Raw genomic sequence first — 15845 nt, 5'->3', positions numbered from 1 at the left:
GCTCGAAACGGGAAGGTTATTTTGTAATTTTCAACTTTTTCTTTTTTTTTTCCAAATCCACTTTTCATTTTATTTTCTTTGAGAAAACCCACTTTACGAAGGAATCAAATCGACTCGTTTTCTTAAATCCGCCATAGATCCCATCCGACACACCACCGTCACATCCGGGTTCGAATCCTCCAGCTCGAGCTATTCGCGTTTCTTCATCTTCTCTCTTTGTGCCATGGTGTTTCACCCTCTTTAGGGACATCACAAGCTTTGGTTTGAGAGAATTTGAAATCCTCCTCTAGGATTTGAAAATTATGGCTAGGGTTTATAGTAATTGGGATAGGCTGGTTCGAGCCACTTTAAGAAGAGAGCAGCTGAGAAATACAGGTCAAGGTCATGAGCGTGTTAGTAGCGGACTTGCTGGAGCAGTTCCGCCATCACTTGGTCGAGCTACAAATATCGATGCTATCTTACAAGCTGCTGATGAGATTCAGTCTGAGGATCCTTCTGTAGCTAGAATTCGTAAGTATTTGTGTCATTATTTGAGTGGGATTCATTGGCTCTACTATTAACACTGTATTTGTCTGATGTAGTATGTGAGCAAGCGTACTCTATGGCACAGAACTTGGACCCTAACAGTGATGGTAGAGGTGTTCTTCAATTCAAAACTGGTTTGATGTCCGTGATTAAGGTATTTTTCATCATCTTGGTTGTTTACGATGTCTCACAATGTTATATCTGTGTATTGGTTTAATTCACATGCATATAGCTGTGGGAATATATCCTTATTCTACGTTTGGAGTCTAATTGTTGCACATTTGATGTTGAGATATAAGACGCAACATCATTCTTATTTGGTTTGCTTTTATTTTATGTGAAATGGTATGTTTACTTGTTCTGAATCGAAGGGGTTTACTTGTTTTTGCAGCAAAAACTTGCCAAGAGAGATGGTGCTTCAATAGACCGCGATCGTGATATTGAACGACTATGGGAATTTTACAAACTTTATAAAAGACGGCATAGAGTGGATGATATTCAGAAGGAAGAGCAAAAGTGGAGGGAATCAGGAACAACTTTTTCTTCTAACGTGGGGGAGTATGTGCATCTTTAATCCTTGTGGTTTCCTGTTTTTTTAGGACAGTATTTGGATTCTATCCCTAGAAAATGGCTGAAATTCTCTAAATCTGAAACATGCGTCCTGAATTGTGTTGATGCTTGTTCTTTCATTCGGCAGTGATTTTCTGGGTGTAGATTAATTTGTTTGGTATGGACGTTTTTATAAATTATCTTGATAGCTTCTGTTCACTTATACAGATGGGATTCTGTAGTGGAGATGGTTTCTGAGATGTACTGTTGTCTTCTTCTTTTTGTAAACCATAAATAATTAATCCTTGTTTTTTCCCCCTCCTTTTCATAGGATCTTGAAGATGAGGAAGGTGTTTGCCACATTGAGGGCCCTAATTGAAGTGTTAGAGGTGCTAAGCAGAGATGCTGATCCAAATGGTGTTGGGAGGTCTATCAGGGACGAGGTACTTTTTTCCCTTACCTGTTGTGTTTCGAAAGCTATTTAATCTGCTTCTCGCTTCCTGTTCTGATGATGCCAAGCGTTCAAAAAGTCATATCTAATAACTCTGATGAGAAGATCTTGGTTCAGAAGTTGCATCTGCATGAGTTGATAATAAATGTTTCCTAAGATCATTAAATCAATCATTCAAGTTGTCACGTTATACACTTATCTTGTAACTCATATTTTTGTTTATGTTTTCAGCTTGGGCGGATTAAAAAAGCTGATGCAACTTTGTCTGCGGAACTAACTCCTTACAATATTGTCCCTCTAGAAGCGCAGTCCATGACCAATGCAATTGGGGTTTTCCCTGAAGTAAGTCAAACAAGAATGAAAACTTTGATTTTCATTTTGTATTAGTAGTTTTAGCTTTTCAAGTTTTTCCCACTCAGAAAAGGCTCTATTGTCTTTATTTAGGTACGTGGTGCAGTCCAAGCTATCAGATACACTGAACATTTCCCTAGGCTTCCCGTTGATTTTGAGATTTCCGGACAACGTGATGCAGATATGTTTGATTTATTGGAGTATATCTTTGGGTTTCAGGTATAGTGATAACTATTTGATCAAATTCTTCCCTGATTGTTTATTATTCTTGTTGCTTACTCTTTTTTTTTTGTCTTGAGCATTGTCTCAGAGAGACAATGTAAGGAACCAACGGGAGCATTTGGTTCTCACACTTTCAAATGCACAGTCCCAGCTTAGTATACCTGGGCAGAATGACCCAGTGAGTTTTTCCTTCTGATAGTATTATTTTTTTGTGGCATACTCCTTTACTGATGGACAGTTATGATTGTCCTGTTGGTTAAGAGGTTGTCCTCTTAAAATCTTGACCTCTTAATCTTTTTATGTAGAAAATTGATGAGAATGCAGTCAATGAGGTTTTCTTAAAGGTTTTGGACAACTACATCAAGTGGTGCAAATACTTGAGGATACGCGTTGTGTACAACAAGTAATTTTTGAATCTAGCTCTGATATGGAAATACAGGCTTTCTTCATGTGCATTTATTGACGTTGAAGTTTTCTATTAGGTTAGAAGCCATTGACCGGGACAGGAAGCTGTTTCTTGTTTCTTTGTACTTCCTAATCTGGGGTGAAGCTGCTAATGTCCGCTTTCTTCCAGAGTGTATCTGCTATATATTTCACAACGTAAGATACCATATTGTTGTTGATTATACACCAATTTTCCGCTATCAGTATACTCATGTTTTGTTTATTAGTTTGCTAAGTGATTGTTTTGTTTCGTATTCTTTACTGTGGAAAAATCTAAATGTCTAGGTTTTACAGATTTTGTTGTTAGTGTTGTTTTGCTGTTCATATATATTGTCCTCCTGTAAACCACACACATCTAAGCCAAGAATAGACTTGTCAGAATTGCTGTAGCATCTGATCGTCTCTGCATCGTGGCACTTTGCTTCTGTTAAACAACCAGCCTGACATAGTTTAATTTAGCAAATTCTGAAATGATGAAAAATGAAGGCCTATGTGATCTTGAGTTTTACACCCTATGCGAAGTGAAAATATATCTCTTCTCACACAGTTGCCTTTTGTTTGTTAGATGGCCAAGGAATTGGATGCAAAATTGGATCATGGAGAAGCTGTTCGTGCTGACAGTTGCTTAACTGGAACGGATACCGGTTCTGTATCATTTCTTGAGCGAATTATCTGCCCTATATATGAAACAATCTCAGCGGTGAGTTCCGCTATTACAATGATTTTGTGCATCTTAATTTTCTATTATGGAAATTAGATTTCAACAGTTTAATGCTAGGCAAAAATGATAGTTTTAAGAGTGATTTCTTTCACTAACCAGAGCTTTTGGGTATATAGAGTATCTAAACCCTTGTTATGATTTTTTGTGTTAAACCCATATTACTTAAATTAGTAGCAGTTGTCTGGGAAGTATCATTATTTTAAGTTAATTTGAGTACAACGTTAAAGATCTTCTAATCATTTTCTTGACATAGTATTTAGGTGGTTCTGGCCTATATTTGAAGTACATCCCTACTTCGTATTTGAGATCAGATCTTATTCTATGTTTCTGAGGAATTTTAGCATGTTTTAATGTGGATTTGACGCGTCTTACATTAATGTTTTTGGTATATGGTTGCGTGAGCCCTTAAGTTGGTTTTGAAATTGATACTCATGTAGGAAACTGTTCGAAACAATGGTGGGAAAGCTGCACATTCTGAATGGCGGAATTATGATGACTTCAATGAATACTTTTGGTTTGTAGTTTGCTTATACTATTACATTTGCTAGTATAAACTCATTTCAAGGAGTTTCCATTAACTGTTTGTTATGTTCAGGACACCTGCTTGCTTTGAGTTAAGCTGGCCTATGAAAACAGAGTCACGCTTTTTAAGCAAGCCGAAAGGGCGGAAAAGGGTGAGTTTTGTTCATATGGATAGATTCCATGAATTTTATGTTTCATTCCTTCTTCGTTTGGTCAATCATCTGTGACCACTTACTTCTTCTTGGCTTCAATTTTCGTGAGTTTTACTTTGGAAGCTATCCCTGATTCTCTTATTTTTCATTTTGGATGGTATCTGATAACTCTTACATTCATTATATACGATTGCATTTAATGGGTCTTGTCCAGTTGCGGGTGTTATATCTGATAGTTTGGGAGTTATATTTCTCTCCGACGTCTATGTAGGGGAATTACTCCAATGAGAATTATTGTCCCACAATTTCAACTTCTGTCTTCTTGTCATATTTCCATGTCTCTGCAACAACTTTGCCTGATCCATTTTCTTTGAATTTAATGTAGACTGCTAAAAGTAGCTTTGTTGAGCATCGGACATACCTTCACCTTTTCCGAAGTTTTATTCGACTTTGGATCTTCATGTTTATTATGTTCCAGGTTGGTGTGGTTTTTATGAACAATGTTCTGCGTATATTTGATAATGTTCCTAATTATTATTATTATTCTTACTTGTCCACAGTCTTTGACGATTATAGCCTTCAGGAATGAACATCTCAATATCGAAACTTTCAAGATCTTACTCAGTGCTGGGCCTACATATGCTATTATGAACTTCATTGAATGTAAATTTTTCTGATTTGACTCTGTTGGCTTACTATTAGAAAATTCAGATTAAATTGCAAATGTACGTGTGTCTTCTTGTTGAGTATCTCATGTTTGTCATTTCTTCAGGTCTTCTTGATGTTGTACTTATGTATGGCGCCTACAGCATGGCAAGAGGAATGGCTATATCCAGGCTGGTTATCAGGTTTCTTTGGTGGGGCTTGGGATCGGCATTTGTGGTGTATTATTATGTGTATGTATCAAATTTGTCCAAGCGAGCTAATTCTTCTTGATAAAGTTTGTATGCGGAACAACTAACCTTTTGTGAAACAAATATTGCAGGAAGGTTCTGGATGAAAGAAATAAACCAAACCAAAATGAGTTTTTCTTCCATTTATACATTCTTGTATTGGGGTGTTATGCCGCTGTTCGCCTCATCTTTGGACTTTTAGTCAAACTTCCAGCATGCCATGCTCTGTCAGAAATGTCAGATCAATCTTTCTTCCAGTTTTTTAAGTGGATATATCAGGTATTCATTTAGTAGAACTTTAGATAATAGAAAAAGTAAGCACAGTGTTGATGCTTCTTCTCTCTTTCAGGAACGATACTTCGTGGGACGTGGCCTCTTTGAGAATTTAAGTGATTATTGCAGGTTGTGTACCTGCCTTTTCAAACTATATTGCTGGTTACAAAAAATGTTCATTGTTAGATGGCTAATTAAAATTCATTTGCTTAATCGAATAAGTTTTGAATTATGGATAAACGATCGACATATAATCAATTAGATTGCTTAGGGATACTTGTCTGTAGAGAGTAGACATCTTCATGTTAAAGTGTGAGTTTCCTCCTGAAAAAAACGTCACTTTACACAAAAAATGTTTGAATGGTTTAGTTGCTGTTTTCGAAGAATTTGATTGATTTGGGATCGTAGTAGAATTTGGTAACAAAAACCTTGGTTCCTGAGTTAAGTTTATTCAAAGTTTTTCCTCTAATTTTCAGGTATGTGGCGTTTTGGTTGGTTGTCCTGGCCTCCAAATTCACATTTGCATACTTCCTCCAGGCAAGGAGTTTCTACAGCTGTATATATTTGCTACTATTATAGAATTTGAAATCTCTCATATCTGAATTCACCTGTGGTGTACTCATTAAAAAAACAAGGGGATATGTCTGAGGCTGTATATAGGCAACTGCTATGTTGAATGCTTTTTCCTTCTCCATTGTATAAGTTGTTGTTCTCGTGCAGCCTGGTTGTTAAATGTATATTTATTAAGTAACTAACTAAGCATGTGTACGATATTACCTGACGGTTCTTCTTCATGTTGCAGATCAAACCACTCGTTAAACCCACCAACACTATCATTCATCTTCCTCCATTTCAATATTCATGGCATGATATTGTCTCAAAATGTAAGTGTATTTATGCTTAAGTGCTCAAATTGAATTAATTGGCTGGATGTTAATTGACTTAAAAGAAATATAATGTGTCTACACGGACTTAACAAATTAGTCAGGAAGGTCTGCTTCATTGGCTACAAGATATGTTGAATTTTAACTGAATAATATTATATTTGTATCTGATCAACCATAATACAGACTAGAACTTGTTACTGATTACTGTCTTTGAAAATGTTGCTGACACCTGTGGCTCTGCTACATTAAAAAATTGGCAGCTAACGATCATGCGTTGACCATTGTTAGCTTGTGGGCTCCAGTTTTGGCGGTGAGTGTATTCCTTAGTTGTCCTCTTAATTAGATATCAACTGTCTAAGAGTTTCTTTCGTAACTACCTTCCATTAACTCTTGTCCTTTATGAGTTACTAATCGTGGCATTTGGTATTGATGTTTAGATTTATCTTATGGATATTCATATATGGTACACACTCTTGTCTGCAATTATTGGTGGTGTGATGGGTGCAAAAGCTCGCCTAGGCGAGGTACTCCTGAACCCTAGAATGTTCTACTGCTAAATCTTTTTGTAGAACGATATTGTGTTCTGTTATATTGCTGGTCCCCTTACTAACCATGTTCAATTATCTTTCTATCTTAGATACGCACCATCGAGATGGTTCATAAGCGTTTTGAGAGTTTTCCAGAGGCTTTTGCTCAGAACCTTGTCTCTCCTGTTGTGAAAAGGTTATAATTTGGATCTGTCTTTATTTTGTTACATTTCTTGGAACATAAACAATATTGTACGCCTATGATTACCAGTATATTAAAGTTTTTCTTTTTGGGCTTCCTTCGCCGCCTAATCTCTGTTGTAATGATATATTTCAGAGTACCACTTGGCCAACATGCTTCTCAGGTTAGTGATAAGTTTAAACTCTCTGTCTTATCACTCGATGTTTTAATAGATATTCTTGCATTATTGCCTTACATTGTTAGTTCTTTGTCTAAAAATGGCTCTGTGATCTAATCAACAATTATATGTTTTGGCCACTACAGCCAAAACAGTTTCAAACATCTACTTTTGTGATAACAATAACTGTTCTCAGTATCATATGTTTGTGACTCCATGCTTAAATAGGAAAATTAAAGTCGATGATGCTTGTAATTGTATCTTGTTTCATTGATCGTGGATGTAACAGAATTTAATTTCTGAAAGTCCTTAATATAGAAAATTGTCCTTCTCCAGCTTTTGCTGTAACTCTATAATGTTGTTTTTGCCATGTATTTTAGCTCCTATGTTTTGTTCTCTCCTAATACTTCATTATACCCTAATTGTACTCTTCGTTCCCACTTTGTCCTGTGCATTGCGCTGATTGTTTCTCTCTGTCTAACCTTTCTTTTCTGGTTAATGATTAATTCTTAGAGCTTTTTCCGACTGTTTTGGCAGGATGGTCAGGATATGAACAAGGCATATGCTGCGATGTTTTCACCTTTTTGGAATGAGATAATAAAGAGCTTGAGAGAGGAAGATTATCTCAGTAACAGGTTATTGATTATTACATGCTTTCGTGTTCTTTCATTTTTTGCCGTTTGTACAACGCCTCTTACTCATACATTTGAATTCTTTGACTGTAGGGAGATGGATTTGCTTTCTATTCCCAGTAACACGGGGAGCCTTAGACTAGTCCAGTGGCCCTTGTTTCTTCTCTGCAGTAAGGTGCAGCTTGTTAAATAATTTCCTCTCTTTAATGTTGAGAGCTCAGGCGTGACATTTTTCTCTCATGTGTGAATTATTCTTGCTTCTTTTGTTTTTCAGATTCTGGTAGCCATTGATTTAGCCATGGAGTGCAAAGAAACACAAGAAGTACTATGGAGACAAATATGCGATGATGAATACATGGCGTATGCAGTTCAGGAGTGCTATTACAGTGTTGAAAAAATATTGAATTCCATGGTTAATGATGAAGGGCGACGTTGGTACAGTATTTCAGTTTGCTTGAATCTCAATGTTTGTTTAATATGCGAAGATCATGTCTGTTAACCATAGATTGCTGTTTTTGGAATTTTACATGTGACATTATATTTATGCCTCTTTTCACTTTGGTAATAGGGTGGAAAGAATTTTTCTGGAGATCAGCAACAGTATAGAACAGGGTTCCCTTGCGATAACTCTAAATCTTAAGAAGCTTCAGTTAGTGGTTTCCAGATTTACTGCATTAACCGGGCTTTTGGTACGCCTTCTTAAATCTGCGACTAGTTGTTTTTTTTTTTTTGGGTAGAAGGTTAACGAACGATTTTCAGTGAACTAATGCTGCTTTCAGAAACACAAAAGATATATCCATGAAAAATGTATTTTCTCTTGCTGCTAGTTTTGTTTACTGTTTTCAATTTCCGACTTTGGCTTTATAAGCCATAATGTGGGGAAGAAAGATTTTCGTCATTTTCCTCCTGTTAGGATTTTAGGCTGGTGTGATGCTTAGACCCTCTTTTTTCATTTTTCTTACGTTTGGGGATTTATACATTTTTCAGCTTTTTGTTCTTTAGAAAATACTGGGAATTTTTCTTTTGCTATGAGAGTTATTAATCCTTCTTCTGAAAATATTAGGCTTTTAAATTTTCTTACTCTACTGGATAGCTTTGAATTCCCTTTTCGTTCTTATTGCATCCCAACTAGCTTCTCTTAGATTATATTTTTCTTGCTGTTATTGATTATAGGTGGCCTTAAGTATAGGGCAAGAGTAGTCTTATTATGTCAATAAGTACTGAATTTATCACTGTATTTATATTATCTTACTTTTTCTTAGAAGTCTCTCTACATTTGATACTTAGATTGTAATGTCATCTTTCAGTACTTTTGACTAACGGAATTTTATGCTGTTGATTGTTAAAATCTCAGTTGTTTCATCTTGTTTGACTTGGTTTGCTGAACATCATCCCAGATTCGAAATGAAACCCCAGATCTTGCAAAAGGTGCTGCAAAAGCTATGTTTGATTTTTACGAGGTGGTCACGCATGACCTTCTTTCACATGATTTAAGGTATTACTAGGTTTACTTGCCCTCACAAATCTTAACTTGTATTCTCAACCGTCTTGGAGAAAATATCTTAGGGGTTCATCTATGTGCAACAGGGAGCAGCTTGATACATGGAATATTTTAGCACGGGCTCGAAATGAAGGGCGTCTCTTTTCCAGAATAGCTTGGCCTAGGGACCCAGAAATTGTAAGTCCTTCTGGAAGAAGAAGAAGGAAATTTATTCCAGATACTGGTTTTGTGGTCTTATGCAAATAGTATTATTGTTTATAATAACAGATAGAGCAGGTCAAGCGGCTACATCTTCTTCTCACTGTGAAGGATGCCGCTGCTAACGTCCCAAAAAATCTAGAAGCAAGAAGAAGATTGGAGTTTTTCACAAATTCGTTATTTATGGATATGCCCCAAGCAAGGCCTGTTGCTGAAATGGTTCCATTCAGGTATGTGGTTTCACTTGACTGACATGTAACTTATTTTTTCCCTCCTAATTTATAAATATCCATTTTAAATTCTTGTGAACAGTGTCTTCACCCCATACTATAGTGAGACAGTGCTCTATAGCTCCTCAGAACTGCGAAGTGAGAATGAGGATGGAATATCTATTCTTTTCTATCTTCAAAAGATATTTCCTGGTATATATCTTCTACTTCTAGGCGTGTGAGGTCGTTCCTTAGTCAATATAGTCATTAGCTGAGAGCTGATATCCATCTATTTTTGGCTTTAGATGAATGGGAGAACTTCTTGGAGAGGATTGGCAGGTCTGAATCAACAGGGGATGCAGATCTTCAAGCAAGTTCAACTGATGCTTTGGAGCTTCGGTTTTGGGTATCTTATCGAGGACAGACTTTAGCGAGGACTGGTTAGAAACGATCTGTATTGCTTATCACTTCTGAAATAATTTCTTACAAATACATTTACATTCAATAGGTTTGGATTTTAATGTAGAAATATGGTGAATTTCACACTCGAGTGCCTAATTTAATTTGTTCTTGTTGTTGTTAAGTGCGAGGTATGATGTATTACCGAAGGGCTTTGATGCTCCAGAGTTTCTTAGAAAGACGAGGCTTGGGAGGTACTTGGTTTCCTAATTTTTTTGTGACTATTCCCTTCAAAGGAAAGGCATATCTGTAAGAGCAGTTTTTTTTGTTTTGTTTTGTTACAGTGGATGATGCATCTCTGACCAACATGCCACGAGGATTTGAATCGTCAATTGAAGCTCGAGCTCAAGCGGACCTTAAGTTTACGTATGTTGTGTCGTGCCAAATTTATGGGCAACAGAAACAGCAAAAGAAACCAGAGGCTACTGATATCGGACTTTTATTGCAAAGGTGTGCATTAGTTGCATTTATTTTGGCCCAATATTAATTTTTGCATATAAATTTTGAGGATGTAATCATTCTAGTCATGAAGTTTAATGTCTTACAGGAATGGCTAAATGGTAGTTCAGTTCGTCCCATTTGTCTGTTGATTGTTCTTAGGTTGTCTAGATACATATTCGAAGTGGAACCTTGCAGTTGTTCCCTTTTTTTGGTAGACTGAGTAGGCTGCTACCCTGTGCATTAGTACAGAGATCCAGATATGAAAAACCTGCAAAAGTTTTGTAAATTTATTTGCAATAATTTTCTCTATGTAGATGGTGTTATCTCTGAATTCTCATTAACAGAACATCCTTTATTGACAATATCTTACACACATCCCATGTTACAATTTTTTCTTTTGCAACTAGATACGAGGCGCTACGAGTTGCTTTCATACATTCGGAGGATGTTGGAAATGGAGATGGTGGAAGTGGAGGGAAAAAGGAATTCTATTCTAAATTAGTAAAAGCTGACATTCACGGAAAAGATGAGGTATATGATATTTTGTGGATACTTGGAATGGTTAATTTGTCAAATTGGTTTTAGATACCTAAATGTGCCAAAATAGAAAGTTTTTCCTGGTCTAAATAGTTGGTACTTTCTTCAAGTGGATTGATGAGATACATAGCACACAATAACTTTCACTTTTGCTATAGGAAATTTATTCAATTAAACTTCCCGGAGATCCTAAACTTGGTGAAGGGAAGCCTGAGAATCAAAATCATGCTATCGTGTTTACGCGGGGAGAAGCTATCCAGACCATAGATATGAATCAGGTTTTTCCTCACTTCTTTGTCATGTTTCGGCACATTTCTGTATTGACATTAAGAGAGTCGTACTGCGGATAAGCTAAACCCGTCATGCATGTGGCCGATAGTGATTGTCTTATATTCCTAAGGTCCGCTTTTGGCCATCATCAGGTTCCCAAACTTTTCTTCCCCTCATTCAAAAAGGATTGATAACCGGGAGATTAATGAACAAATTATGTAGCAGGAGTTTGTTGGCCCCTTCTTACCAACTGTTTTTCTTGATCCACTATATTCTTCATGTTCTTCAGGACAATTATCTGGAGGAAGCAATCAAAATGAGAAATCTACTTGAGGAGTTTCATGGAAAACATGGAATTCGACGTCCTACTATTTTGGGAGTTAGAGAGCATGTTTTCACGGGAAGGTTTGCAGTTTTCGCCTTAGAAAATTGTTTCTAGAATTTTTTTTTGGTATATCATATGTTTTATCCTTATCACTTTTACATTGGTGGCAAATTGATATTGCAGTGTTTCATCACTGGCGTGGTTCATGTCGAATCAAGAGACCAGTTTTGTAACGTTGGGTCAACGGGTTCTAGCATATCCACTTAAGTGAGTATGCTCGCTTAAGACTATAACTTGTGCAATAGGACTACATTTCATTGTGAACTTTCCTTTATTGTGGAGCTTGTTACATGTTTTAGCTTTCTCTTCATCTGCTTGCATTTACTTGGTAAAATGGGTTCAGCACTCGTTTTCCGGTTTATTGGATTGTTTTTATTTAATCTATTACCACTTTCCAGTGACAGCTTAGTTTCAATTTGTTCAAAACTAATCTTGCAGAGTTCGAATGCACTATGGGCATCCAGATGTGTTCGATAGAATATTTCATATAACTCGCGGAGGAATCAGCAAAGCATCCCGTGTTATTAACATCAGTGAAGATATATATGCTGGTATGCGTAGTAGATTGGTGCTATATATATTTAAATTCCTGATTGCTGTTTTAAACTTAATAAGTTCTTTTTGAACTGTCAACGTTCTAATTTTTAAAAAAGCTTAACCATGATATGTTCTTGAAAAATCTGAGCTTTTTACCTATAAACAATGACAATATTTGCAGGATTTAACTCGACACTCAGGCAGGGGAATATCACCCACCATGAGTATATTCAGGCAACGACTTACTTGCTTTAAATGTTTCTTCACTTAGCTTGTATCTCATGTCGATCTGAATACATGATCCATACAAATTCTTTCATGTAGGTTGGTAAAGGAAGAGATGTAGGACTTAACCAGATTGCCCTATTTGAAGGGAAGGTAGCAGGTGGAAATGGAGAACAAGTTCTTAGCAGGGATGTCTACAGAATTGGGCAGCTGTTTGACTTTTTTAGAATGATGTCATTCTACTTCACAACAGTTGGATTCTATGTCTGCACAATGGTACTTTCATTCTCTTGTGTTCTGTAAGTCTGTTTCCCCCATAACCACATGTAGTTAAAAAAATTCTTTGATGCAGATGACCGTCCTTACTGTGTACGTCTTTTTGTATGGAAGAGTTTATCTGGTATGTTACGGAGCCTTCTATCTTTTCATTTTTTCACTGTATCTTCTTTTAAAATGATGGGTAGTAATTGCTCTCTGAAAGGTGTAGAGTAGCGGATGTGTACTCTAAAATCAGTGTTGCTTACTGCATAATTTTTTAAGAGTACAACCTCAAGTAGTTTAAGATTGATTTGCCGTCAACTATATTCTGTAATCCTATACCAATATGGATGCGTAGTATTTGACCCACCTTTTCAAATATCAAAGGCATATTGCACTTTTCACACACAACTGGGCATCAAACTTGTTGATTGACCTTTTTACATGGAAAACGTTCTTGGGAAAAGTATTGTTATCTAATTCTTGCAACTTGGTTGTATTATGCATTTCTTTCCTTTTTCATCTGTTGTCTTTTATTTCTTAAGACACTTCCCTTGCCTCCTTTGATATCATTTACTTCTTGGTATTTTTCAGGCCTTTTCTGGTGCTGATCGTGCAATATCAAGAGTAGCCAAACTGTCAGGTAACACTGCATTGGATGCTGCACTAAACGCACAGTTTTTAGTCCAGATTGGAATCTTTACTGCCGTCCCTATGGTGATGGGTTTCATACTTGAACTTGGGTTGCTAAAGGTTGGTTGACCTATTCACTCCGTTTCCTTTTGGAGTTCGAGAGAGCTCTTCTACTAAAGTGTCCTGAAGCATATGTTTTTTCTTCTATCACAGGCTATTTTCAGCTTCATTACAATGCAATTCCAGTTGTGTTCTGTCTTTTTCACATTTTCTCTCGGGACAAGAACTCATTACTTTGGACGTACTATTCTTCACGGTGGTGCAAAGGTATACTTGCTTTTATACATAGCAATGTTTCCGTTTTTTTCTTTTTTCTTTTAAACTTTCTCAAATGCCTGTGCGTTCTTTATTTGATCAACAGTATCGAGCAACTGGCAGAGGTTTTGTGGTTCAGCACATAAAGTTTGCCGATAATTACAGACTTTATTCTAGAAGTCATTTTGTTAAAGCGTAAGCCCATTTGTTAATCAGTTACATATGCCAAATAACATTTATCATGTGGATGCTTAGTGAACTGCTTCTTACTAACTTTGCGCAGTTTTGAAGTAGCTCTACTGTTGATCATTTACATTGCCTATGGGTATACGGACGGGGGTGCCTCTTCGTTCGTTTTGCTAACTATCAGCAGTTGGTTCCTTGTAATATCCTGGTTGTTTGCACCCTATATCTTCAATCCCTCTGGATTTGAATGGCAAAAGTTAGTACTGTGCTTGTTACTTGGTCTTCATTCCATTTCCGTATTCAATTGATTTTCTCTGGTGACACAGATGGCACTATGTCTTAAATTGTATTGGATCGTGACCTGTAATCTTTCATGCTTGATACAGGACTGTCGAGGATTTTGAAGACTGGGTCAGTTGGCTTATGTACAAAGGTGGAGTGGGAGTAAAGGGAGAGCTCAGTTGGGAGTCGTGGTGGGAGGAAGAACAGGTCTGTCCAAAATTTTGTATTTTGATGTATTACCGTATTCTGTATTGGCTAGTTTTTTTACTATTTGTGTTCCTTTACAGGCGCATATCCAAACATTAAGAGGAAGGATATTGGAGACTATTTTGAGCCTGAGATTTTTCATGTTTCAATATGGCATTGTGTACAAGCTTGATCTCACTCGGAAAAACACTTCACTTGCGGTAATGCTTGCTTTTTTTCCTTCTATCCTCGTTTAATTCAGTTGAGCTATTGCATTCCAATACATTGCTATTATTGCATGAGTGTGCCTGACTGAATCCTCTCTTTTGTGTTTTGCAGCTCTATGGCTACTCGTGGGTTGTTTTGGTTGTTATTGTGTTCTTGTTTAAGGTGTGTACTAAGATGTTCATTAGTGTTTTCTCCAGATTTTGATTTTTTTGGTAACCCATGACACTAACATTATCATGCCTCCTTGTTACTTCAGCTTTTCTGGTATAGTCCCAGAAAATCAAGCAACATTCTGCTGGCACTGCGTTTTCTACAGGGAGTGGCTTCGATCACATTCATCGCCCTCATCGTTGTAGCCATTGCAATGACAGATCTATCGATTCCAGACATGTTTGCATGTGTCCTTGGTTTTATCCCGACCGGCTGGGCTCTACTCTCTTTAGCCATCACATGGAAACAGGTGCTTAGGGTCCTGGGCTTGTGGGAAACAGTCCGTGAGTTTGGGCGTATATATGATGCTGCAATGGGTATGCTCATATTTTCTCCGATCGCCCTTCTTTCCTGGTTCCCTTTCATCTCCACGTTCCAGTCTCGGCTCCTCTTCAACCAAGCTTTCAGTCGCGGACTTGAAATCTCCATTATCCTTGCCGGAAACAGAGCTAATGTTGAGACCTGATGAACGAGAGAGAGAGAGAAGTTAGTGTGGAAGTAGAAGAAGTATTAGACATTTTGTTTGTAGAGTTTGTAGAACATCATTGGAAGCTCATAGACTCGAATTTTATATGGTTGTAATCTTAGTTTTGTTTACTCTAAGCTTACTGTTTATTGTCATAGGTTGACTATATTTTGGTAACTTGATTTTTTTTAAAATGAGATTTGTTGATTGTCTGAGATACTTTAATCTTTAAGAGACTCTTTCTAGTTCCTGTAACTATCAAATTGGAAATTATATTACACTATAGGTAGTGGTCAGCGGGTGTCTGTGATGACTTTATTTTGTGCCAATGGGTGTAATGTTACTAGGCTTAGATTGGTACTTGAAGTCGTAGCACGCTGATTATGTAATCATTCATTAAACCAAAATACTGTGAATCATAATTTTAGGTAACAGTCATCGTAATTGGTATATTTTTGTCGCAAGGAAAGATCTGATTGCTTGCAAATACGTGATGACAGATAAACATCATTGTCTCAGAAAAATTAATATTTCATGTGGAATTTAGTAGTGTGTGGATTCAAGAAGTAAAATTTACCCGTGGTGACATAAGACTTAAAAAAGTAGATTTGGAAAAAGTAATTTGAATTAAGAATTAAGAAACATCTGAGCTCACAGCTCACATCGTTCTGGTAATAAAACACAAACAGTGTAGTGTGGTCACGTAAATCGTGTAGGACTTGTCATTTGCTTATCACTATCGCCTAAAGTCCTCACTTTTAGGAGTAGACTAGTAAACGCTTCTGACTAAAATACAATTAAATTAAGAAAC

At 36.8% G+C, this 15845-nt stretch overlaps 2 protein-coding genes across 2 annotated transcripts; one reads left to right on the top strand and one right to left on the bottom strand.

Annotated features, from left to right (window-relative positions):
* Positions 1-4: 4 nt before the first annotated feature.
* On the top strand, positions 5-15298 carry GSL8 (glucan synthase-like 8). The gene is made up of 50 exons (NM_179940.6): positions 5-510; positions 582-679; positions 917-1083; positions 1406-1517; positions 1757-1867; positions 1970-2095; positions 2187-2276; positions 2404-2501; positions 2581-2698; positions 3108-3242; positions 3701-3777; positions 3859-3937; positions 4323-4415; positions 4498-4600; positions 4710-4833; positions 4923-5109; positions 5180-5232; positions 5580-5640; positions 5906-5987; positions 6251-6300; positions 6428-6514; positions 6628-6713; positions 6855-6882; positions 7414-7511; positions 7602-7683; positions 7783-7943; positions 8077-8197; positions 8906-9003; positions 9096-9186; positions 9277-9437; positions 9520-9629; positions 9722-9856; positions 10001-10069; positions 10160-10325; positions 10724-10847; positions 11012-11131; positions 11413-11528; positions 11632-11715; positions 11947-12059; positions 12227-12279; positions 12370-12546; positions 12623-12670; positions 13123-13281; positions 13375-13488; positions 13583-13671; positions 13760-13918; positions 14049-14151; positions 14232-14351; positions 14470-14520; positions 14615-15298. Exons 1-50 carry the CDS (start codon positions 303-305, stop codon positions 15032-15034), a joined length of 5715 nt encoding a protein of 1904 aa, NP_850271.5. The 5' UTR covers positions 5-302; the 3' UTR covers positions 15035-15298.
* Positions 65-250, bottom strand: AT2G36854 (uncharacterized protein; the record flags this gene model as incomplete). Its single annotated transcript, NM_001124985.1, has 1 exon — positions 65-250. One exon carries the CDS (start codon positions 248-250, stop codon positions 65-67), a length of 186 nt encoding a protein of 61 aa, NP_001118457.1.
* Positions 15299-15845: the final 547 nt, after the last annotated feature.

This window comes from Arabidopsis thaliana, chromosome 2, assembly GCF_000001735.4.
Source record: "Arabidopsis thaliana chromosome 2, partial sequence".
Lineage (NCBI taxonomy): Eukaryota > Viridiplantae > Streptophyta > Magnoliopsida > Brassicales > Brassicaceae > Arabidopsis > Arabidopsis thaliana.
Note: the sequence above shows the minus strand (reverse complement) of the source record. Positions and strands in the feature narration are given on the sequence as shown.

What these genes read in the sequence shown, in the direction of transcription:
- GSL8 (NM_179940.6), top strand. Translation starts at nt 303, where the DNA reads ATGGCTAGGGTTTATAGTAATTGGGATAGGCTGGTTCGAGCCACTTTA. An exon ending in CTGCATTAACCGGGCTTTTG is followed by an intron (nt 8,198 to 8,905) that starts GTACGCCTTCTT and finishes ACATCATCCCAG; the next exon opens with ATTCGAAATGAAACCCCAGA. An exon ending in ACAGACTTTAGCGAGGACTG is followed by an intron (nt 9,857 to 10,000) that starts GTTAGAAACGAT and finishes GTTGTTGTTAAG; the next exon opens with TGCGAGGTATGATGTATTAC.